The sequence below is a fragment of the Lepidochelys kempii genome, chromosome 9 (genome assembly GCF_965140285.1).
Source record: "Lepidochelys kempii isolate rLepKem1 chromosome 9, rLepKem1.hap1, whole genome shotgun sequence".
Lineage (NCBI taxonomy): Eukaryota > Metazoa > Chordata > Testudines > Cheloniidae > Lepidochelys > Lepidochelys kempii.
The window spans coordinates 34,662,307-34,687,728 of NC_136388.1; the positions used below are offsets into that span (position 1 = coordinate 34,662,307).

General features: G+C 39.0%; 1 protein-coding gene across 11 annotated transcripts in view; it reads right to left on the minus strand.

Moving 5' to 3' along the window:
• Positions 1-964: 964 nt before the first annotated feature.
• AGFG1 (ArfGAP with FG repeats 1) overlaps positions 965-25,422 on the minus strand; it is a 68,274-nt gene continuing 43,816 nt past the window's right edge. Inside the window, exons 6-15 of one of the 11 annotated variants that reach the window (XM_073359881.2) lie at positions 16,963-17,082; positions 16,222-16,293; positions 14,885-15,094; positions 12,662-12,845; positions 11,775-11,854; positions 11,335-11,427; positions 8,839-8,886; positions 6,594-6,752; positions 4,794-4,885; positions 965-1,913 (exon numbers count right to left, since the gene is read on the minus strand). In XM_073359881.2, coding sequence (XP_073215982.1) covers positions 1,854-1,913; positions 4,794-4,885; positions 6,594-6,752; positions 8,839-8,886; positions 11,335-11,427; positions 11,775-11,854; positions 12,662-12,845; positions 14,885-15,094; positions 16,222-16,293; positions 16,963-17,082 — 1,118 coding nt within the window. In that variant the 3' untranslated portion in view covers positions 965-1,853. Of the gene's footprint in view, positions 1,914-2,295; positions 2,947-4,793; positions 4,886-6,593; positions 6,753-8,838; positions 8,887-11,334; positions 11,428-11,774; positions 11,855-12,661; positions 12,846-14,884; positions 15,095-16,221; positions 16,294-16,962; positions 17,083-25,422 lie in introns of those variants that run through there. The other 10 variants (XM_073359877.2, XM_073359876.2, XM_073359879.2 and 7 more) reach the window with 10 other exon arrangements.

The following is a 25,422-nucleotide window of genomic DNA, read 5'->3' on the forward strand; positions in this document are numbered from 1 at the left end:
GTTTCCTCTGCATTTAACTTAAGCAGCTCTCCACTCAGTTTGTGGGCTTCTGAGAATCCCTTTCTTAGGTGCCTAACTCTCCTCAGGTATTGTATGGGGAGCTGGGTACCTAACCCAGGTCTGTGAATTCTACTTAGTGCCTAGGAGTTCCTACATCCTCTTTGTGAATCCATCCCTAAGTTCCAAAATAGTGGTTCTAAACATTCATTTTAAAAAAAAGTTACTCCACATTTCCACTATCCACCTTCACAATTAAGTACTATGGAGCCTTCCACATTTGAAGAAATTTTAGTATTTGTTAGTGATGCATAATTAGAAATACAAACAGTGCAGCAGTCTAACACCTAGTGAACACCTGTACATAAAGGCTTTACATAAGTTTGATCTGGTATTATAAGGAGATAAATCAGGGGTGGGCAAACTTTTTGGAACAAGGGCCACATCTGGATGGGGAAATTGTATGCAGGGCCATGAATGTAGGGCTGGGGCAGGGGGTTGGGGTGCAGGACAGAGTGCTGGGTGTGGGAGGAGGTGTGGTGTGCAGGAAGGGGCTCAAGGCAAGGGGTGCAGGAGGGGTGTGAGATGTGGCAGGGGGAGTTCAGGCTCCGGCTTGACACCGCTTACCTCGAGCGGCTCCTGGGCGGCAGTGCACAGCAGAGCTAAGGCAGCTAAGGCAGAAGTGGCCAGCATGTCTGGCAGTGGCTCCTGGGGGTGGGGTGGGGCGGGGCAGGTGGCTCTGTCATGCACTGCCCTTGCCTGCCGGTACCACCTCTGAAGTCCCATTGGCCCCGGTTCCCCATTCCCAGCCAATGGGAGCTGCGGGGGGCAGGCGATGCCTGCAGGCGAGGGCAGTGAATGGACTCCTCTGCCCTCCCACCCCCAGGGGACACAGGGACATGGGGCCGGCCACTTCCAGGAGCGGCACAGGTGGCTGGCAATCCCGCAGGCCAGACTGAAAGCCCTGACGGGCCAGATTCAGCCCTCAGTTTGCCCTCCCCTGAGATAAATGAACTGACATCAGTGTCACAAGTCAGAATTAAGTTGACTTGATGAATTGTGTGAAAGTTTTGTCCTCAAATTTACCGGTAAAACCTGCAGACTCACTTTGTTTACCTTGTTTAATTTAAGTATTCATGAATGGACCAATATACAAGTACATACACTGCTTACATTTCAACCCATTATTTGTTACTGCACAGCAGCAAGAATACACGTAGTCTTTTTTTTTTCCCCTAATATTTATTTTTTTCACCTGCAAACTGTAGCAAAACATGATCAGCTTTATTAGGCAGACAGGTATCCCTCTACATTATAGAGAATGTAGGCATGTATAAATAGAAGAGCTCTTTAGGAATGGAAAACATTTTGGAGAATGAACAAAACCTCCAATTTGACTTCATGACTTCCAGTAGCAATGGTTAAAATGATGTAGGTAATTCATTCCAAGAGATACAACAGCACCTCAAAGTGGCTGATCTATTTCCTCAGTAACATTTTTCACATAACCATGTGTTAAAGTTACAAATACTGATATGCACAAATAGCTATTTTCTAAGAAAAAAATATGTACAGTACTGCAGCAGAACGAATGTGGTATCTGCAATTACTTATTAGCCAATTTTAATATACATGATACCGCTACTTTTCTCCTGCCAATTCACAGGTTAAGGATGTTAACACAGCCCTCCGTTTTGCACATATTACCTGGTGGTTTTAATACACAATGCAGGGTTTTTTATTAAAGACTTCTCCTGTGTTTAAAGCTAAGATCAGTGAAACAAGACAACAGTGCAAGAGGCGCAGAGATGTTCTGTGACCACGTAAGAGTTCTTTTGGGTAAAGTGTCTATAAGGCTATAAGAAAGGATTGGTTGATGAGCTTCCTGTTGGAAATTGTCCTGCTGGTGCACCAGCCTGAAAAACAGACAAATGCAAAAAAAAAAAAAAAATCATCAAATGCACAAACTGTTTTTCCACATGGCAAACCCTAAAACAAAGTACTGTATCTGGATAGAATAAAAAATGAACAAAAGCCTGTCACTACCTTGGTAAGAAAGATTTGCTTTTTATGTTATAGCTTAATACTAGGGCTGTCAAGCAATTAAAAAAAAATAATCGTGATTAATTGCACTGTTAAACAATAATAGAATACCATTTAAATATTTTGGGTGTTTTCTACATTTTCAAATATATTGATTTCAATTACAACACAGAATACAAACTGTACAGTGCTCACTTTATTTTTGATTACAAGTATTTGCACTGTAAAAACCAAAAGAAATAGTATTTTTCAATTCACCCAATACAAGTACTGTAGTGCAATCTCTTTATAATGAAAGTTGAACTTACAAATGTAGAATTACGTACAAAAAATAACTGCATTCAAAACACAAAATATAAAACTTTAGAACCTACAAGTCCACTCGGCCCTACTTCAGCCAATCGCTAAGACAAACAAGTTTGGTTACAATTTGCAGGAGATAATGCTGCCACGTCTTGTTTACAATGTCACCTGAAAAAGAGAGCAGGCATTCACGTGGCACTGTTGTAGCTAGCATCGCAAGATATTTACGTGCCAGATGCGCTAATGAGTCATATGTCCCTTCATGCTTCAACCACCATTCCAGAGGACATGCGTCCATACTGATAATAGGTTCTGATAGAAACTATCCAAAGCAGAGCAGATTGATGCATGTTCATTTTCATCATCTGAGTCAGATGTCACCCTCAGAAGGTTGATTTTCTTCTTTGGTCGTTCGGGTTCTGTAGTTTCTGCATTGGAGTATTGCTCTTTTAAGACATCTGAAAACATTCCCCACACCTTGTCACTCTTAGATTTTGGAAGCCACTTCAGACTCTTAAACCTTGGGTCGAGTGCTGTAGCTATTTTTAGAAATCTCACATTGGTATCTTCTTTGCGTTTTGTCAAATCTGCAGTGAAAGTGTTCTTAAAACGAACATGAGCTGGGTCATTATCCAAAACTACTGTAACACGAAATATATGGCAAAATGCAGGTAAAACAGAACAGGAGACATACAATTTTCCCCCAAGGAGTTCAGTCACAAATTTAATTAACGCATTATTTTTTTCAACAAGCATCAGCAGTATGGAAGCATATCCTCTAGAATGGTGGCCAAATCATGAAGGGCCATATGAATGTTTAGCATATCTGGCACATAAATACCTTGCAACGCCAGCTACAAAAGTGCCATGGGAACGCCTGTTCTCACTTTCAGGTGACATTGTAAATAAGAAGCAGGCAGCATTATCTCCCATAAATGTCAACAAACTTGTTTTGTCTTAGCAATTGGCTGAACAAGAAGTAGGACTGTGTAGACTTGTAGGCTCTAAAGTTTTACATTATTTTGTTTTTGAGTGCAGTTATGTAACCCAAAAAAAAAAAAAAACACCTACATTTGTAGGTTACACTTTCATGATAAAGAGATGAGGTGAACTGAAAAATACTATGTCTTTTGTTTATCATTTTTACAGTGCAAGTATTTGTAATAAAAAATATAAAGTGAGCACTGTACACTTTGTATTGTGTTGCAATAGAAATAAATATATTTGAAAAGGTAGAAAAATATCCAAAAATATTTAATAAATTTCAATTGGTATTCTATTGTTTAACCGTGCAATTCATCGCCATTAATTTTTTTAATCGTAGTTAATTTTTTTTGAGTTAATCACATGAGTTAACTGCGATTAATCGACAGCCCTACTTAATACTTTATGTATTGTTGTGCTTTTTGGTGGTTTATTTTAAAATACAGTAACTCCTCACTTAATGTCCTCCTGGTTAATGTTGTTTCATTGTTATGTTGCTGATCAATTCGAGAACATGCTCATTTAAAGTTGCGCAATGCTCCCTAATGGCATTGTTTGGCAGCCACCTGCTTTGTCCACTGCTTGCAGGAAGAGCATCCTGTTGCAGCTAGCTGGTGGGGGCTTGGACCAGGATGGACTGGCAGCCCCCCCATCAGCTCCCTGCTCCCCTAAGTTCCCTGTGCAGCAGCTGTACAGCAGGCTGTCAACTGCCAGGCAGTTCAGCTGTCCCTCCCCCCACATGCTGCTCCTGGGAGCCTCCTGCTTGCTGGGGGCAGGGGAGAGGGAGGGAAGAGGTGTGCTAATGTTAGGGTGTCCCTCTCCCATAGAGCGGGGGGACGGGACACGACACGGCTCAGGAGAGAGGGAGCTTGCGGGCAGCAGCTGCTGTCTCAACTTGCTGATCTACTTAAAAAGGCAATGTACTTAAAGTGGGGTCTGTACTTAAAGGGACAATGTGAGTCTCTTTCTCGCACACAGGGTGTGTGTGTCTGCGTGTGTGTGTGTCTCTCTCTCTCTCTGCCATGTCTCTCTCCCTCCATTCCTATTGCCTTGCAGAGTGTTAGGCTACATTAACAACAACATGTTAACCCTTGAGGGCTCAGCCAAGTGCTAGTTCATCATTTAGCCGTAAGACATTTCCTGGGAAATATCCCACCCTCTTCCACTCACAATCACCATTGCCGTTTTGCTTAAAGTAGCATTTTTCAGGAACATAACTACAACGTTAAGCAAGGTGTTACTGTACACCCCTAATAAGATCATTGCACATAAATACCGTCTGATTTTGAACTGCCTTATCAATGCCATGTCATCTGAATACTGAATTGCATTTGGAGATCACATGCTGCGTTCCCTAATTTAAAACAAAATCAAGCTGCATGCGTATCTAAATTAAATGTATTGTAGATTACATCTCTTTTTGGACCTGTAAGATTTACTATTACTGTGTAATAATTCTCACTTACCATAAAAGGATTACTAGATACTCCAACAGCAGCAACTTGTCCAAAGGGGGTTACTACAGGCTTTGCCTGTCCAAATGCAGCAAAACCTGCACCTTGTCAAGATAAAAGATGTTAGAAGTAGCTTCATAATGGCGGCCAAGCCTTTAAAGGCAGAAGACTATTTCCTATAAGCCCACTCCCATCACAGTGACACAGGTTAAACGTTTTAGTACATTGGTAATTTGTCTATCAAGGCAGCAGGACTGGGACAAATCCGGTCCATAATTTAGCCTCTCTAAATATAAATTTTTAAAATTGCTTTTGAAGTTTTGCATAAATCTATGAATTTTCTTTCAATTCCTATGGAAACGTGTTTTTAGAATTCCCATGACTGTTTCTAAGCCAAAACGCTCCAATGTTGTTCTAGCACATGACACTCTAGTAAGTTTCTAATCAATTTAACGTAATCAGAGTGAACATGGATGTGAAACAATTTTCATCACGTAAGGTGAGTAAAATGCTAAACACACTAACAATACAAGTTCAAATTAAGTTTTTCAGCTGTAAAAATTAGAGATATTGCGATTCAAAAAATTAAAGCTTTGTAAACCCTTAAAACACAAATTGTCAACACCACGACAAAATATACAAATTAAATATGCTTAAATCAACAAATCATAGCTGTTTACATGATTCATGTTAGTCCACTTGTAACAAGCCTAATTCAAAAGTCTTAAATCACTGGATTTAAATTCAAATAAGTTCTCAAGCAGCAATTTTCTTATTTTGCCTACCTGTAAATTTCTATTGTTAACTGACATCTCTGTTCAGTTTGTGTACACACAGGGATATCAATGTTTATAAACATTTACCAATAAAAACCTAATCCTTCCAAGCCTTGCTATAAGCCAGGACTATTAATGGTTTTCCAAGAAGAAGGAAGGCCAAATCATTGTGATTTTCTACTACACATTTCGTACAAAGTAACAGTACAGTAGCACAGTAAATTACAGCATCTTTTTAAGTGTTCAGAATCTGAATACTCTGCCTCCCTAAAGCTAATACCAACAAATATTATTGAACCAATACCACCAGAGATAGGGCTTTATAATATTAATTACAGTTACAAGTGCATTAATCAGTGTTAATATAAAATGTTAAAGAACAGGAAAAACAAAGTAGCTACTTCTGTGTTACTGAAAAAAGGAAGCAAGAGTTGGGTGATTATTTCTAAAGGTTCCAAAGTTATTCCTTCCTGACTATATTCCAGTGCACAGTTTTCTTTTTGGACCTTTTCCTGCATGTAAAAATTCATTAAAAAATAATTTAGGCTATTTTCTTTTATGCTCTCTAGCCCTCTCTTTTTTAAGGTTTGAGGAAATATGTTGTAATAGGTTCCAGACACATACAGTCTCCTTCCCTGCACAAAAGTTTCAGTAAAAAATCCATATAAAAAGTCTCACTATCATTTTGAGATAGCGATCATAGTTATAGCAATAAAATGGGAGACATTTGACAAAGATTATACCATGCCATAAAAGAGCATGAAGAAACCAAGTTCTTTAGTCTGCAATTATGTAGTTGCAAGATCATCCCAAAAGATCCAAGATAAGGAAAATGTACATTAGAAGTTAAGTATTGTCTTGGATTGCTAAAATGTAGTTTGACTATGCAATACTCTATGTTTTTTGCTAGTAGCAATGTACCACAACTGACACAACAATTAAGGTATACTCCTGTCATGCCTGCTCCTTACATGCAAGGAATTTCCTTTACATAGTCCCATTGCTTAACCAAGATTTCTGGTATGTATGAACTTACCATTTGGTTGCTGAGCAAAAGCAGTCTGTTGTGGGAAAGCTCCCTGGGTTGGGAAGGCAGGCTGCTGGAAATTGCCACTGAAGCTAGTAGGAAGACTGTAGGATGCAGGAGTTCCAAATCCTGCAGGCATGCTCATGGATGCTGTGCCAAATGTAGCCGCTGGCAAGTGAAGTAACATTCAATTATTTTTAATTTACAAGTAATTTCTTATACAAAATGTACTACAATGCCACTAAGAAGAATCTTGCTAGCTTTCTAATACCCGCCCAACAGCCACTGGGTGGGTTAATCTCAGCTTCCAGTAACACTAAATTAATTTGCTCACTAGAAATTAAATAAAACACATGCAAAATAAAAAAAATTAAAGCTAAACTGCGAGTAGAACACCGTCAAGTTGGCTGGGTCCAACTTTTTTGATTACATTAGCATCTGTAAAGTCAATGGAATTCTTTTCCATGTTTTACTTCTACTCAAGTGCTTCCAAAAGTTATTTCTGGTAAAGAGTTAATGTGGAGGCCAGTATTTACAGGCAACACCAAAAAAACAGCATGTATGTTCAAAGAAAGAAAATGTTAGGTCTGAAAAATGTCAGTTTATAATTTCCAAGGTGAAATTATAAACAATGAGATAAAGTTGTAAAATCAATCTTCAGTGTTCTTTTAAAATAACTTCTTACTATGCTCAGACTCGTATACAAAATTCCTAGCACAGAATTCCTTAGTTTAAGATTGAGGTGATGCTTTAAAAAAATCTCATCTGCATCACTGTTACTGAACATTCCAGGTAGAACAAACTAGGCATGTCTTCAGAGAAATGTTGAGTAAGAGTAGCACAGTGTGACTAACAACAAAACCATTACTAAATCCTTCGGGGTTTACTGTGAATAATATTAAATAGCACACAGAAAGCTTTTTGGTATGAACATAAATGTCAGGCATTTTTGCTCTAATTCAGCATTGAGTGTAACCATTCTTTTCATTTAACTTTCTTTGGTATAAAATTTGCACAAATTTAATTCCAAATCAACACATTTGATTAACTGAAAAGTAAACTATTGTCTGGAGATAGTGTGCCCTTGTTGCCAAGAAGGCCAATGGCATTTTGGGATGTATAAGTATAAGATGTATATTTGGGCATTGCTAGCAGATCGAGGGACGTGATCGTTCCCCTCTATTCAACATTGGTGAGGCCTCATCTGGAGTACTGTGTCCAATTTTGGGCCCCACACAACAAGAAGGATATGGAAAAATTGGAAAGAGTCCAGCGGAGGGCAACAAAAATGATTAGGGGACTGGAACAATGACTTAGGAGGAGAAGCTGAGGGAACTGGGATTGTTTAGTCTGCGGAAGAGAAGAATGAGGGGGGATTTGATAGCTGCTTTCAACTATCTGAAAGGGGGTTCCAAAGAGGATGGATCTAGACTGTTCTCAGTGGTAGCAGGTGACAGAACAAGGAGTAATGGTCTCAAGTTGCAGTGGGGAAGGTTTAGGTTGGATATTAGGAAAAACTTTTTCACTAGGAGGGTGGTGAAGCACTGGAATGCATTACCTAGGGAGGTGGTAGAATCTCCTTCCTTAGAAGTTTTTAAGGTCAGGCTTGACAAAGCCCTGGCTGGGATGATTTAGTTGGGGATTGGTCCTGCTTTGAGCAGGGGGTTGGACTAGATGACCTCCTGAGGTCCCTTCCAACCCTGATATTCTATGATTCTATGAAAGGAATGGTGAGAGAGTGTATATATTTAAGTAACCATTAAACAGAATAAGATAAGTATGGGATATAAAGTAAACAGATAATTGACACAGTACAATTATCAAAGAATGCATTGACATTACTTTCACAAATTACCATCAACAGAAGAGGCTATTTAATAGTGAACAGCTTGACAAAACAGCAAACCCAAACACCATTGCACAATTTGTCACAATGGTTTAGGATATCCAAAAGGTGTCAAACTTACTACAAGCAAGCTTCAAAGAATTTACTCAAATAAGTTGTAAGCATCTACTAACGTGACCATGGAGGTAAGCAATAATGACTTAATTGCTTGATGCAAATAAAAAAATTACACTAAGACAATGCCAATTTTTTTCCAAGTGCCACACATCCATGCTCACTCCATTTTAAAATATGGAAAACAGCTTACTCAAAATTTACATGCAGAGAACCAGGAAGCTGGCAATAAGTTTTCACAACAAAGTAAACAATTAGCCACATGAAACTCAGATATCAAATGTGGCCACCTACCAAAATGAGCCTGAGGAAATATGTGAGAGTGCATTGCTCCCGAGAGGCCTTATGGAAAGCCACAAAAAGACCAATGTCAAATGATTTATATACTTGTGAACAGTCATTTTTATACAACTATTTTACATGACAAAAAGTGCAGTGATTAAAGAGCTTTTTTAAAACCTGTAAAAATTTTCTAACAACTAAGCTTTGAATTTATCAAGTGTACTGCAGACCAATTGGTAAATTATATGTTACCTGAAATAATTATGCTAACAAAGTCAAAGGCTTTTTTCTAAAATACACTATAAAGTTTATACCAAACCCATTTATACTGCACACGAGATGCAAATATAGCATAAAGCTAAATTATATGCAATCTTATTATATTTATCACGTTTGCAGAAAGGAACTTGTGACACAGAAAATGTTAATTACAATATCCTATCAGATCCTTAACTGGAGTACAGTAAAACTTGTTGATGCCTAAACACTTTTTCAAAGGACAGCATGTTTTCGGAAGTAAGGGAACATAGAAGTAGCTGAATAGAATTTGTTTTAAAGGGTTAATCTAAAAAACAACCTTCACACTTGTCACAGGGCTTGTCTATACTGCCCTGCAGTTCAGCCTACGAGGGAGTGAACAGCAGTGCACACCAAAGCGCTGAACTGTAACTCCTTGTGTGGATGTGAACTAGAAGGTTACTACTTCACATTAATATAACCCTGTTTGAGGAGGATTATATTAATGTAAACTAGGAGCCTGCTAGTTCACATCTGCAGCATCCATACAGGGGAGTTACAGCACAGCTCACACCCGCACAGTTCAAACTGCAGGAAGTGTAGGCATATCCTACGTCACTATCTGGCTGAGACCTTCTGAAGGTAATTCCAACAGCCTCTTTAAAGCTAAATTTTTTCAAGGATACAAGAGAATTACAGAAATTTTTAAAGATAGTCCAAAGTGGTACAGATTGTAATACTGGGATGATATTAAATAAAGGAGAGAATTTTGGTTGCATACCAAAGGTTTTAACCGAACAGCAGAGTCTATTAAATGGCAGAATACCCACAGTTGCCACATGGGGCCAATCCTAAAATTCAGCATTGCAGATAAAGAATTAATCACAGAATAAAGTATTAAACTTGTAGTAGTGTCTAAACTGAGGAGCATTGTATTGTAAGAAGGAACATTAAACTGGTTTTTCAATTTATAAATTAAACTATTTTACATATGGAGTCATGGCCTCATGGATTCTGCAGAATTCACTTCTTGTCTCAGACTTGTGCTCCATTAATTTAAGCTATCATTTAAAAGGATTTCTCATCCTAACAGTAGGGAAGGAAAAACCTGTAAACGTGAATGGATGTGGGGTTTGTCTTTGAGGGTGCAGAGAATGATAAAAGCTAGAATTGCTCCATTCATTTAAATGGGGTGTAAATTCTGACAGTGACAGTGTAAATGTCACACTTAACTGTTTCAAATACTTAAATATCCAACAAGTGTTCTTAACTCAATCCCACTCTGCATTCCATGGTGGATAGTTTAGTATAAAAAACAAACAAACAATCATAGGGGCTACTATACTGATTGCATTATTAATTTTTTATATTTTTATTCAAAATGAAACTGCTGCAGAATTTCCAAGTGCAACAAAATTTATATTCTGCAGCTAGCTGGAACTAAGGTGCCCTACAGATGCTGCCTTTCACTGCTGAGTACCCCAAAGCGCTTTTCAAACTGTATAAAGAAACTCTTACAGCCAACACTGTAACGCAATCACATCTAGCATGTAACAGCAATAAGTACTACACAACAGGTTTAAAACAACACAACAGGTCAATGCTGTAGCCAATTAAAATTGGAGAGGGAATTTAAGAAACAGAACAGGATTACTAGAGCTGGTTGGAAAAATTCTGAATGGAACATTCTTACACCAGAAAATAGCAAATCACTGAAACTGAAATGTTCCATGAGACTATGACAATAGAGATGGAAGCCAGGCATTTTAAAAAAACCTACCTAGCCTGGATTCCTGCTAGTCACCTACCAGGCTCCTTGGCAGTCCTGGTTCCTGGCTCCTTAGCAGCCTCTCTGATGGGGAGCCAGGAGCCAATTTAACAGCTCTTGGAAGCTCAGGTTCCAATGGCTTACAGAGTCTGTGGCACTGGGGCCGCCCTCCAGGTGGTCTGCCCCACAGCTGGGACTCCCAGAACGTCCAGGCTCCTCACGAGGCAGGCTGCCTGGAGGCTTGGCAATGTTTTGAAAAGGTCAAAATGAAATGTCATTTCAACTTAAACAACTATTTGACAATTTGGCTATATGTCTTATTTAAACATTGTGCTCTTTTACTTAAAAAACAGAGTGCAGAATTTTACATTAACTTGTGCATGACCTATTTTCAGTCAATCTCTAAAAAATAAAATTATGAAACTACAAATATAATGAAGTTTTGAAATTAAAAATGTATGTATAGCATATAAAACGGTACAGTGCAATTTTATTTTTCTAACCTGTTGCTCCTCGGCTATTGCTCTGGAACGGGTTTGTTGAAGGTGCCACTGGAGCGACAGGCGCAGCCACAAATGGGTTTGTGGAAGGTGTTGCTGAAAGATTAAGAAAAATTCATTAAAAAAAAAATTTTTACCCAGCATGGATATATATTTGTTCTACACAACCTTCACAAAGACAAATACAGTCAGAAATAACTTTACATAAGAAGTTTTTCCATACCTTTTCTGCATTGGGTACTACAGGATATAGATATTTTTTAAACACACTCACAACCACCACTGATATTTTAGACTACTTACATCATATTGCCTGCACTGGAAACAGTTACGTCATCATTTCTAATGACAGTGAAGTCATTAGTACTACTATACAATGGGACTAAAATTTAGTAATATGTTTGCTTATAGTCTGTATAAACAGTAGTAGTATTTTAATATACCTCCAAACGGAGCAGGCACACTCGAAGATGCAGGCTGTGTCTGTGCAGCAGCAGCCACTGGTACTGTTCCAAAAGCATTGCTGAAAATAATTCACATTCATTGAAGTCAGTGTTGCTCCTTTAACATTTAACATCTACAATTAATTTTGGCAGATAAAAGCAGAGTAGAGAAGGGATATTTAGGCACAGATTTGAAATGCTATATAATCCATTAGCACCAGGAGTTGAATTCTTGATGCCAAGGTCAAAGGCTAAATATATTAGCGCTGAGCAATGGTAAACCCTGTCTGCCAGTGGCAAAGTGTAAAAGTATGGACATTGAGGAGAAAACAAAGAAATAGGCATAGGCTGCCAAGCAAAAGCTTTAGGGAAATTTGCATTTCCAAGCAAAAAGTTACTACAGGGGCGTGCTTTCAATTACTTTAAAAAAATTTTTAAAAAACGTACATTGCAAATGTCTCACTTTTCAAAACCAATCTCTTACCAATTACAAGGCTACACGCTTAAATATGCATGCAAGTAATCCACATGGAGGATTGTTATCCTCCAACAGAATTTAGTGTGTGTTGTCTAGGAAGGTGTAAAAAAGTGTTTCACTGATAAACACTTGCTTCAGTTTCATTTTACAACCTCTAGCGGGCAGTACAACCACAACCACCGTTAAGAAAAGATGCAGTTTTAGTAAGGACACTGAAGTCAACACCCAACTAACTCCTCTCCAGAATTATTTCCCTACAATTTTTAAATCGTGACCTAAACAAAGAAGAACAGTTGAATACAAGCAGGTTTTTTAAAAACTTTATCAACACTACCATAGGGCTATTTTTCTGCCTATAAATACAGTTGGTTTAGGGCTAATTACTTTAACTTCTAACAAGAAAAAGTACCTGCTAACATTACTGGTGGAAGTATATGCATTACTAGAGGTTGCTGTGGAGCTGAACACACTGTCTAATTCTGCTAGAGCTGCATACTTGTCTGAAGATGCACTTGGCTGACTTGGGGCTGACACAGCAGGACCTGACGGTGCTGTAACTACAGTGCCGAAGCCACTTCCTTGCTCACTACCACCTAGAAAAGAAGATACCATATTGAAATTTAAAATGACACTTCTAAAACCATGTTTTCCCTATAATCTTCTCCATACTAACAGAAAATGTTAATTAACTGTTCTCCCATCCTTTAAGACTAAAATTAAACAATAAAACTTAGTGCCGCTCTAATACACTATGGCTCCCAATCTCTATCTTTATAAGCACACAGTACCATACTTCAATGGGTCTATCACTCCAAAAGTGGCTTCCTAGTTTCCCCTGATCGCATTATTAAGTGAAGTACACTGCTCTCTCTTGCTCCAGTTAGAAAGATGGATTTGTTTTAAACCTTAGTATGTTGTGCATGACTCATCCTTAGAGTACAGCTTTGAAATTTTTGTACATTTAGAAAGCAACGAGGCATAAGAAATCTAACAATTAAGTTACAGAATGATGGACTCTTACTTCACTATTATCTCAAAGTATAATCCTGCGGAAACTCACACTTCCAGGTTCTTGTGACTCCTAACCATATGCTGTGGAGTATTCCCTAGCCTCCTGTATGGCATTTCCCACTAAAGACTGAATTCATGAACCATGCAGTATGTGTCACAAAAGCCATGTCATATCTTCCAACTGGTGGCTTATTTTCATTTATGCCCTAAGAGGGTAACTGCACTCCAAATCCTGAAAAGATGCTAAATAAATGATACAGATCCAGTGTATCACATTCAGAAGAACAAAATGATAGGTAACAGTATAGAATTGTCTCGTTTCCAAGGATACCTGTTCTCAGCAGACTGCCACTGAGAGGAAAAATTCCATAGATTATTTTACAAGCACCAGTGTATGGTATTTTGTAACCAAGAAGTCTAAAGTGTTCAAAAAAACTGGAAGTGTACAACAGTGTAGAGGTGCACTGAGCAATAACACCTACTTTTTGGAATATGGAAGAATATGAACAAAAAAGTTGACAAAGGAGAGTAATTTAAGGATTTTTTGTAGGTAAAATGTAAGAACAAGAGTAGTTATGCCACCTCATGATACCCTTAAGTAAGTTTCACTGAGCTAACATAGTCTATCTAGCAAATATGCACTAAAGCATGCGGAAGCAATCAAAAAATTGGACAACTTGTGATTAAAAGTAGGGTATTTTTGAACACTTGTGTACCTTATCCCTCCATAAACATTGCCAGGTCAATGGAGATACAAACACTGAGCGACTCTTGATAGTGCACCTCATAGTCCTGTTGTTTATTTGTGTTGAACACACATATAACAGCAATGTTTGTCAGAATAGCTACAAACTACTTAGTTATGGAGCAGACAGTGTCTACTCCACAATTAGAATAATGGCTCATCCTAAGAGTCAGTCAACCACTGCCCTCCTCAAAACCACACAACTTTAAGGGAAAGAATATTAACAAAGCCATATACTGTATCAGTTTTGCTTAGGAGCTGATATACATGACTTATTTACCATTGTAGTATGCTGGACTGAATCCAACTTAAACTCCAATGAAATTCATGTTACCATCCTTGTTCAATATATGGTTACCTTAGTGTGCATACAAAACCAACCCGTTAAACACTAGCAGTTGTAATCTCCTTTAAGAGAGAAAGTCTAGTCAAGCTTTACGTTATATGAACATCTAAAGAAGCTATCATGGTGGCTTTTAATTTTAAAGGTAAAAAATATCTTAGACCCGCAACTGGTGTGATTGAATGAATAAAGTCGCCCACTCCAGCAATACACAGAAACCTGAATAATGTACTACTACAATACTTATCACTCATGAAAATTTTTTTTGAGTGATCGGCTTATAAAAGAAGCATGATCTTTTTGATAAGTACTATTTTGCACATGACTGCATAGATTAAAGAATTTGCTTTGTTACAAGAAGCAGCACGGCAATATAGGAGTTTAAAATGTGCAAGTGTGAAGTTAATTAGAATTTTTTGAAGAGACAATTTAAAGCATGCTTAACATGGTTTGTTACCATTTTGACAGGCACAGCCATCCTCATAAGGAATAAAAATGAAGGGTAACAGGTCAAAGAAAAAAAACTTTAATACCTTGCCCTGTGCTGAAGATATTATCTAAATTAGCAAGAGCTGCATATTTGTCTGCTGACTGGAGATTCGGTTTATTCACTGCAACTTTACTGGCAGCAGTTGCCGTTGTGTTGCTCTGAGAAGCATTGAAGGCTCCAAAATCAGCACTGGAGGATTTGGGGAAGTTATCAAAGTGAGCAAAGTTAGCATTCATTGATCCAGCACTTCCACCTGTAACAAAATAAGTTAAACATGGATACTTTAAAGGTATAGGAAAGTCTCTCCAAATGCTCTTGGTGGCAATATCATCCCACCTCTTCGTGGTTACACCAGGCAGTAACATCACTTTTGTTTTTTATCCCACAGGCTAACTAAAGCCCCTCTAACACACTTAAAATTAATCTTGAATCAGAATGAGCACATTTATATCTATAAACTTCTAAATCTGAAGAAAACACTGAAAATTCAATAGCTTTCACACACCGTAATTAGCTCTCGCAAAATTATGTTTCAGTGCAACATCATTAAGTCAACTCAAACATCACACATATTTAGCTAGAAAAAATTTGAGTTAAATTAGCTTTAATTTTATAAATCCAAAATACAGCTTTTGCTGCTGCAAGAATTCAGCAAAATAAGTAGGAGTTGCTTTATTTTCCTCAATGGTACAATATGCTTGACTATTTCAGACATCAGTAACCACTGCAGGCAAAAAAGGTTAGCCTGAAAGTCCAGAGGTAGCACAATGGGATACCAGGCCAAGGTTCAGAGAGACTAACTCAGTCCTTTACTCCCAGATGTCATGGCTGCACCCAGACAGAGACAGACAGACAACACAGCCTTTTGGAGGGGAGATAAAGGAAAAGAACAGAAGGGATTTGAGAGCCCTCCTTTCAAAGAAAAAAAATTAGTTTCCTAGGATACACATTAAATATACTCAAGTAAATAAATCACTCTATTAGGATTTATACTAACACTCTGCTGATCTGAAATATAGGAATCAGTTTGAAAGCTCCAGCTTTTTAATGTGTGCAACAAATTTTATGTTTAAGTCTCTAAAAAGGTATTAATTTATGAGTTTCCAGATCTTCTCTGTGGACAGAGGATTCTGTTCATATGCGCAAGTCAGATTTACATTTTAGTTTAATAGAAAAAGGTGTATGTGCGTGTACACGTACGTACACTTGGTTGAGTACTCAGTCCACATTAACTATTAATAAACCATTAGCAATTTGATAATTTTAAAAGCAAGCACAGACATTAGCAATGACTGGTGAAAATATATGTAAGGGCGGAACTAAAAAAAACACAATGGCATATAAAACAAAAAACTAAGTTTCCTACTCAATGGAACTTACTGTGTACAGCCTGGAGAGGGAAAGCTGAAGTAAATTCGCCAAAACTGCAGCTAGATGAAAGCGTTCTGAACGCTGGATAGCCAGAAATTGTGTGAAGGGGATTAAAGTTAACAAAAGGGAGAAAAAAATTAAAAAGGAAGTTTAAATGACACCACATTCAAAAGGAAAAAAGGAAAAGTAGTCAGCCAAAGATTAGACAAACAGCAACTGTCAGCCCAAGCAAAAGTTTAAAAGTATGATCAAATTAACAAGAAAAGCAAAATAAGAATTAGCAATAGACCTTACACATGAAATCTTCTGATAACTGAGTGGCTAACATGCATCTGTGTGGTAAATATATTCAATACTTGTATTACTCTGGTCTGCATTATCTATCTTTACTGAAATCTTCTCTTGGAAGATGGAAATCACAGATGTAATCTCCTTTAGATAAATGTGGCCTGACATTCAGAAGTACCAATATAGTTACATTCAGTAAGCTCACAAATATTTCATGTGTAGGGCTAATTATAAGCGACATCATCATAAATTAGGAGACTTCCCAGAAGTGCCAGAAAAAAGTAAAACAAAAAAACCCATACCAAATAACCAAACAGAAAAAGGCATTCATTTCAGGTTTCCCCAGAGCTTCAGATTATGATTGTGTTAAAGCAGGCAGATGCAGGAAGTAAACTGAAGTACTTTCTCACTTGTACGTCTGGATTATTTTGTAAAAATTAATCAGAAGTGCTAGTAGTCTACCTGTATTTTGGGGCTGAAAAGGAGACTGACTTGCTGTGGGGAAACCTCCAAAATTACTCGAACCACTAGACTGTCCAAATGCATCAAAGTTTGCAAAACCTGCATTTGCAGAGTTCTGTGCTGTAAATTGTAAAGGAACAAAACATGTTAATGGACATGGAAAACAAAAACACATGTATTAACTGAAGTAAGTTATGGTTATGTTGGTCTGAGTGTGATGTCCTACCTCAAGCATGATTTTTCTCTTTATAAATGAAGCATCACATTCTTATCTAAAGTATAAATACACATCCTATGGATTAAATTAATCTTCAAAATGTATTTTAAGCCTTTCATATTTGCCTTCATAGGTTTGTATCAATAAATTTCCCACTCATTTTTCCATAGTTCATTTCTGTTAAAGCGTGAGTGATATGCCATTACCCACAGTAACTGCATGACCTCAAGAAAAGGTAAATCCGCACTGCAATCAAAAGCGTAATTGCAGCGAACGGTGACATACCTAGGCTAGCTTTAATCTAACTAGCATGGCTAGCAATGAAGCTGCAGCAGCACAGACTTCAGCATGGGCTAGGACTACTTGTAAGCTTTGAGATGAAGCCAATACCATGCTGCTGCACTGCTATTTTTAGAAAAGCTAGATTACAGCTAGCATGGGCATGCCTACTCAAAAACGGCAATTATGCTTTCGATTGCAGCGTAGACATACACAGTGTCAGATTCATCTTAAACCAACAGTACTAACACAGAAAGCCCTGAAAACAGAACACCACATTTGTAACTGTTAAGAGTCAAACAAACAAGATTGTATCTTTCCAAACACTGTTTTCCAGTGAAATGCCAATCCATCTGGTAGGCTACTTGACTCCCACGAGTCTGGTTTGGAAACGTGAAATATGTTCTACTTCTAGGATGTATTTTTACACCATTTCAAAATGTCAAGCATTTATATATGAAGTACAACATTGTTAGAGGGAATTTAATTTGTCACTACTGAGTTTGTTTTGGATACATACTATTCAGAAGTCATTCAACCTGTCAAAGCATTCAAAGCACTATGTAATTAAAATGCAATTAAAAAAAAAAATCACATAACGGAACACGAAGCCAAACCAAGCAGTGAAATACTAAAGATGCCTTCTTTTGCAAAACAGCATTTATATTGATTTGACCTTTTTAGGGGTTTTTTTGCCCCTAGATCCAGATATTAAGAATACTGGACAATTAACAAAAATTGCATGTCCATCAACATTAGGTGTGAAAAGTGAACCTGCGAAGGAAGGGAATTTAGAATTGACACCCATTGTGCCCTCAACCCTTCCCTTTGTGTCTTGACATTGCAGGTAACTGAGGTAAGCTGTTGGTTGAGGGAGTCAGGGGCTCAACTCCCAATGAAAGTCAATATAAATTCAGTGTTCAACTCATTGGCTACTTTGAAAATTCTAGCCGCTATTTACGTGCTACACTATGCAAGCAATAATGACTAGAGGGGAATCCCTACACATGAATCTCTAATTTAAAGTGACTTACTTTTTTTTTTAAGTTGATCTAAAACCCCTCAATATGATGTGATTTTCCATTGGCATAACAGAATTGGGAATGGGCTCTTTGGAGGTTCTGTGGTATTACCAGGTCGGTGCTTTCAATGTGCCTGAAGCAAGTTTTTACAACTAAGTTATAAATCCCAGGAAACAATAAGCTATAATAGAAATACTGATGCCTAAAGTATGGAATTGGAATCTATTTAAATAGAGATTGGAGAATTCCTCATCCAACTTTAGCCATATCTCTGGAGTTTTGAGCAACAGCATAATGGGAGGCAAATGTGTGGACTGAGGAGGAAGTTGCCACTCTACAAACATCTACAACCAGAACCTGTGGCAGAAACACCATCAAAGCACACTGATCTTGTCAAACGAGCTGTGACTGATCGGTGGGGTGACATTATCCAGGACATAGCATGTGCACATATAAGAGTTGATCCAAGAAAAGTTTCTTTGCACAGAGACGGATTGTCCCTTTATTCTGTCTGACACCACTATAAATAGTTAGTAGGACTTATGGAAGTGCCTGGTCCTGCACAAATAGAATACCAGAGCTCTTCTGATGTCCAAGGTATGTAAAACGCTCCTCCCTCCCTGTTCGAATGTGGCTTCGGGAAGAATGCAGGCAAACAAATGGACTGGTTGATATGGAAAAACACACCACATTTGGAATGAACCTGGGGTGAGAATGCAAATTAACCATGTCCGTAAAGAATATTATATAGGAAGGCCCCGACATTAAGGCACATACTTCTCCTACCCTTTTGGCAGAAGTGATGGCCACTGAATATATCATCTTCACTGGCAGAGGCAGCAGAGAGCAAGTAGCCAAAGGTTCAAATGCCAGACCCATAAGACTGGACAAACACCAAGTTTAGGTCCCATGGAGAATTACCATCTTGTACCTGAGGACACAACTTGTTAGGCCCTTCAAAAACCTTGTAGATATGTCATTAGAGAAAACAGTGATTATCTTCTTTAGGGTGGAATGCTGAAATAGCTGCCAGATGTACTTTGATTGAACTAACAGCCAAACCTTGGTGTTTTCGGTACAATAATTAGTCCAGAATATGTTGAACCAAAGAACAGGACAGCAATACCCCACCACTGGCAAGAACAAATGGAAAAATGCCTTCATTTAAGAGAGATAAGTAGCTCTTGTAGAAAACTTTCTACTATTTAGAAGGACCTCCTGAACCTCTTTCAAGCAAGATCACTCTCTAATATTAGCACCAGAGCATCCATGCAGTTGGAGTAGGCGCCCATGACCTTGAGAGATTAGGTCTCAGTTTAGTGGAAGTGAGATTGGAGGTTTCACTGACACTGCCAAGAGAGTGAAGAACCAGTGTTCACGGGCTCAAGCTGGAGCCACGAGTACGACTCTGGCTTGGTCACATCTTATCTTTAGTAATACCCTCTGAATGAGTGGGATTGGGGGAAAAGTGTAAAATGGGCTGCCTGACCACGGCAGCAAAAACAGCGACTGTCAGGGAACCTGGGCTGCAATCTAGCAGGGAGCTGAACTGCTGACACTTTTCCTTGTCACAAACAGGTCTACTTGGGGAAACCCCACCAATGGAGGATGTATCTGGACCAAGACTACTCAGTGACTCATAAGCAATCTGATCAGGTGGTCTGTTGGATCATTTTGGACCCCCAAAGATAAGAAGCTTTAGATCTATCAAGCTAGCAATGGAAAGCTGCCTCTTGATAGAGTGGAAAAAGTTGGCTCCTCCCTGCTTGAGACAGAACATTACTGCTGTGTTGTATGTAAGGACTAACAGACTTTTTCTTGATGTGCAAGAAACATCTGGCACTACAGTCCGATAGTTTTACACATCAATGGCAGGGCTGAAAGCTAAGTGTTCCAAGGACCAGAAATCCTGAGTCTGCAGAGAACCCAAATGGATTCCCCATCCCAGGCAGACACATCCATCACTAGCATGAGCATCAGCTGCAGGCAGGCAAATGGAACACCTACACATACATTGGCTGAACCTGTCCAGCAATCAAAGGAGCCAAGAACATAAGTCATTCTCATCACCAACTCTAGCTAATGGAGGCGCAGCGAATAGATAGATGCCAACCCACTCTGAGGAATTCTGGAGTTGAGTCCAGCATATTGAACTACATACAGGCAGGAGGCCATATGCCCCAGGAGTCTCAAACAGTTTCGTGCTGTTGTGACTGGGTGTTTTCTACCTATAATAATTGATTGAATTGCCTGGAACAAAGTCCAGCACAACCCCTATAAATGCTACTCTCTGGACCAGGGAGACAGGAGACTTCTCTGCATTGACTAGCAGTCTCACAGCATTGAACACTGACTGGATCAGGCATAAACTGCACTGTACCTACAGCTGACACAGACCCTTGACAAGCCTGTCATCCAGATTTACCCCTACTCTCAACTCCCGATCTTCTAATGAATGCAGCTACTACTGACATAACTTCTGTAAAGATCCTGAGAGCGGCTAATAGGCCAAATGGTAGTACAGTGAACCAATAATTGTGACACTGATAACCAAGGTGCTAACTCTTACCAAATCTGCACAGCTGACTCCTACACTGAAAAATTCATAGCTGGAAACCAGACCAGCTCACGTGTGTTAGTACTACTCAAGATAGGTGCTAGACTTGTAAGACTGTGTTTAGACTCTACAAAATGTTAGTACGTTGCTGCATACATTAATCTTATTTGTAATGTCTGAATCCCATGCTCTCAGGAAAGTTTTGCTTTATAAATTGTAAAAATGCCTGTTCTAAACTTGTGAACCTAGGCAGAAAAAGGACTATCGAGTCTAACTGGGCTACTGTAGGACAAAAACTTAGTTGATTTCTTCATGGGTGGAAGTTTACTATAGGATTAGCTACCAGCGTGCTCTTTGTTGAGATCTCCGGTACAAACTGATCTGGGGTAAGTGACCGGTCTATTGGGACTGGTAGCAACCTGAGTATTTTGTGATTTTTGGTGTAGGTAATTATTTTTCACTAAGTACAGCTTGTCTGGGTGGCAAGATAGACTGGAATGCCCGAGGGGACAGTCTGCGACTCCATGGTAAGACTAGTACAGTGATCCAGGAGTTCACATGTGTTACTGGGTAGTTGAAATCTAATTACAGAACCACCACTTTGGGGCATCTGCCCTGCTTTTTGATAGTTTGACCTGAGGCTGGCACTCGTGGACATGAACCACTCCAGACAGCATGACAATAATAATTTTGATTTACCAGAAATCTGAGATAATCAAGCTCACAGGAAGTGACTGCCACAAGGAAGTACGCATCCTGTAAGTCGAGGGCAGCATACCAGTCCCTAGGATCCAGGGAAGGGATAATTGAAGCTATCTTCTTTAAGAATGTATTGAGTTGATGCAGGTCTACAATTGGCCTTAAACCTGGCCCCTTCACCTTTGGGATTGGAAAACCATGGAACTAAAACCCCTTCCCTTTCAGAGGATGTGGAATCTTTTATATTGCCCCCAACCAAGAGAGACTGTATCCTCCTGGAAGGGGAGCTCCTCTTGAGAGTGGTCCCTGAAGAGGCATGAGAAGGAAGGATGGCAGGAAGGGGTAGAAACAAATGGTTGAGTATATCCCACCTCCACAGTGCTCTAGACACACTGGTCCAAAGCAATTCAGGACCAAGAACTGAGGAAGAGGGACAGATGGTTGGCAAAGGGAGAAGGAATTTGGGTCTGGAGAAATGACTGGCACTTTCCATCCCCTTCGAGATACCTGGAACTGGAGCCAAAGCAGCAGGAGGAGGAAGCCTGTACCTATAATCCCATGACTACTTTTTTGACAGATACTATCGAAGAGCTGGAACAGAAAAATGGTGCATCTGCTAAGGTTGATAGTACTTTCTGACTGGGGCAGGTGAATACAAATCTAAGGAGCTTAAGGTAGCTTGAGTACTTAAGTCCATGAAGCTTGCTATCTGTCTTGTCTGAGAACAGAGAAGGACCCTCAAATGGCAAGTCCTGAATAGGTCTTTAACGTGTGCTTTGCCCAGGCACTTCAGACAACTATTGTGTGGGTCGCTCACCGGCAGGCCCTGAGCGAGAAGTACACGGCTTGAACCCTGGAGACCAGGGCATGCCTCAGTAGCAGCATCAGAACCCTGAAACAGGGAACAAACAACCATAATTTTAAAAAATATAACTTTTTAACACCGTTAAAAAACATGCCAATCAGCATGTAAATTTTCAGATTAAAAAACTAACTATAGTAAATACACTAACTACTTAATCTAAGCTCAGGGAAAAAAGTTTCCGACTGCCAGGCCCTGGGTGCACAGACACCAGGAGTGGAATGGATAAGTGCAATCACTTGAAGAAAAAACTGTACTACTCTTGTGAACTTTCACATTTTCAGTTAAGTAAATTTGTACTCAAATTGTTTTCCTTCCCCAATTCACATCTACAATATGTTAAACTAGTTTCCTTTGCCCCACTCTTTTCCATAATCCCTCTGCCCAAGTTCCCATGTACTACTTGGCACATTAGGACCTCCACAAGATGGAGCATATCAGAAGCTACATTCTTGTGCAGTTACCAGGCATTACAACAGTACAGCAACAGGCACTCAGCCCTCTCACAGAGTGCTCTCACTGTCTCCACAGTCTACCCAACCAATGCAGAAGTACCTTACTACAACAGTTTTTTTCCTGCTGGCTACTAAATTCATCCATTCCCTTGTGGCTGCAACAGTTTATAACAGAAGCTGTTAATCTTGCTGCCCCTCAGCAGTGGTTTCTATAAGGGGCCAGACTATACATTCCAAATGAAAAAAATATTCAATCTCCTGTAGGAGAAGCTGTAAAGGAGGCAGAACCACTACCACATCAACAAAATAGGCATCATGGACCAGCACCTTTTAAGAGTTTGCTATTGTATGCGTACGTGAGTTCAACAACTCCTTCCTTTGAACCACAAAGACAAATCTGTAACTTCAGAACCAGCTTCACAGGGTGTTACCGCAACCAAAGTGTAGAAGCCAAGTTCATGAGGGGAGAAAAAGGCACTAGAATGTTGATCGGCATAGAACAGAAGGGCTCCAGCCACGTGACTTATGAGCTGGATCACTGAAAACAGTTTACTGCATATGAAATGTCCTTATAAGGTATGGTGCTTGCCAGCCTGGTGAACAGGCACTTTGCATCGTACAGAAACTGGCTTAGTGATCTAAAATTTGCCACCAGATGTTCGTAATTTAATGTGTTTATAAGAGGTAAAAAGTACCAGTCCTAACAAAGTCCGAGGTTCTAAATACTGTGGGATTGTTTTCCTCAATTCACTATGTCAAGAAAGTGAGAGCACCTTACTGCAGAAAAGGACACCAGTGATATGTACTCAGGTATTCATCCCATTCACAACTTAAAGCAATAATTTCAATCTAAAAACTAGCTGACTACATTAAAAATTTTAGTCTTTCCTATTGAAAGATATATCTTCCTTTGTATCTGTTCAATCCTACATAAAAGTAGTAAGATAGCCCTGAACAGAGGTAATGGACCATGGTTTATGCTGTATTAGATTGATCAAGCATAAAATGAAAAAACAAACAGTTTGCCTAAAAAGAGGCTTACAGTTCTTGAGGTCTATTAAAAAAAAAAAAAAAAAGAATTCAAGTACATTGTAATCGGATACAAATGTGGTTTGATTAGGCTGGATCTTTACAGGAAAGACTTCTTAAGCATCCAGACGCCTTTGGAGTGAAACTTTGTTTTATGTAATACTGACCAATCAGCATGTAAATCTGCAGATTAAAATTTGAAATCGGTCAACAAACATCATTCCAATGTAAATACATTCCAAGAAACTGATTTACATGAAAGCCTTTGTTTTACGCATGCTTTATAAAATATGCTAGAACTCTTCATGTTTAATTCTACTGATTTTAAATTGGTCATTCACATTATCTTTAAAATAAAATGCCTGAAAAAAAGTTTTTAAAAAAATATTTATAAATGTTTTTATTTAAACTGGTGACGAATACCTTATTCAACTCACCAAAAGTGTGCACCCATGATTTTTCAACTTTGTAATTTCACACCAACTATGACGACAACACTTCAGATGAACACAAGATTTTTCATGAGCAGCATTTCTCCTCAGTATTAGCAATATTAGTAGAACCCAGAGATACCAACCAAGATAGGGGCTCCACTGCCTTAGGTACTAAACATTTTAGTAAACAGTACCTAGCCTGAAGAGTTCATAATCTAAGTAGACAAGGACAAAGGGTAGGTACTTGCTCATGGTCACACAGAAAGTTAGTGGCAACACACTACTCAATATCTATAGGCTGCTGACGTATAACTATTGGTGTTCTTCAGAATCAACTTAGTGGTCATTATTCTTTAGGATAAAGTTATATGGACTGAGGTTTCTTTATTTTTCCCCCTCTGTAACATTCAGGAATGTTTAACAGACAGCCGTTCTAAATATTTAAAAGTCTGTCCCACCACACCTAAACTGGTTTTTGCTCAAAAACTGTTTCCTTTTGCTGCTGCCCCCACACTAGTGAGTCCCAGCCACATGGGCTTCCTCCACTACAAGTTTGTTCTCTCTTCCTTCAGTTCTGTCATACTCAGTGAGGCAGCATTGCTTCTCCCCCCTCATTGACACCCACACCAGCTGTCTGTTCGCTATTTTTCACTCCCTTCCATAAAGTATCTTGCCAACTTTTTCAGAGAGAAGAAATGACATCTTGCATAGCCTCTGCCCACTCCCACTACTTTACTCACCTTCTCCTCTCTTGCCACCAACACTGATGCTTCCTGACTTCTAGCCAAATATTTGCTTTATAAACAAGCAACTCAAGGGAAAAAATAATTAAAGCGGAGTGACAAAAAGTGACCAAACGTAATTTGTGTCAGGTACAGATCAATATTTATGTGATCCATGTCAAAC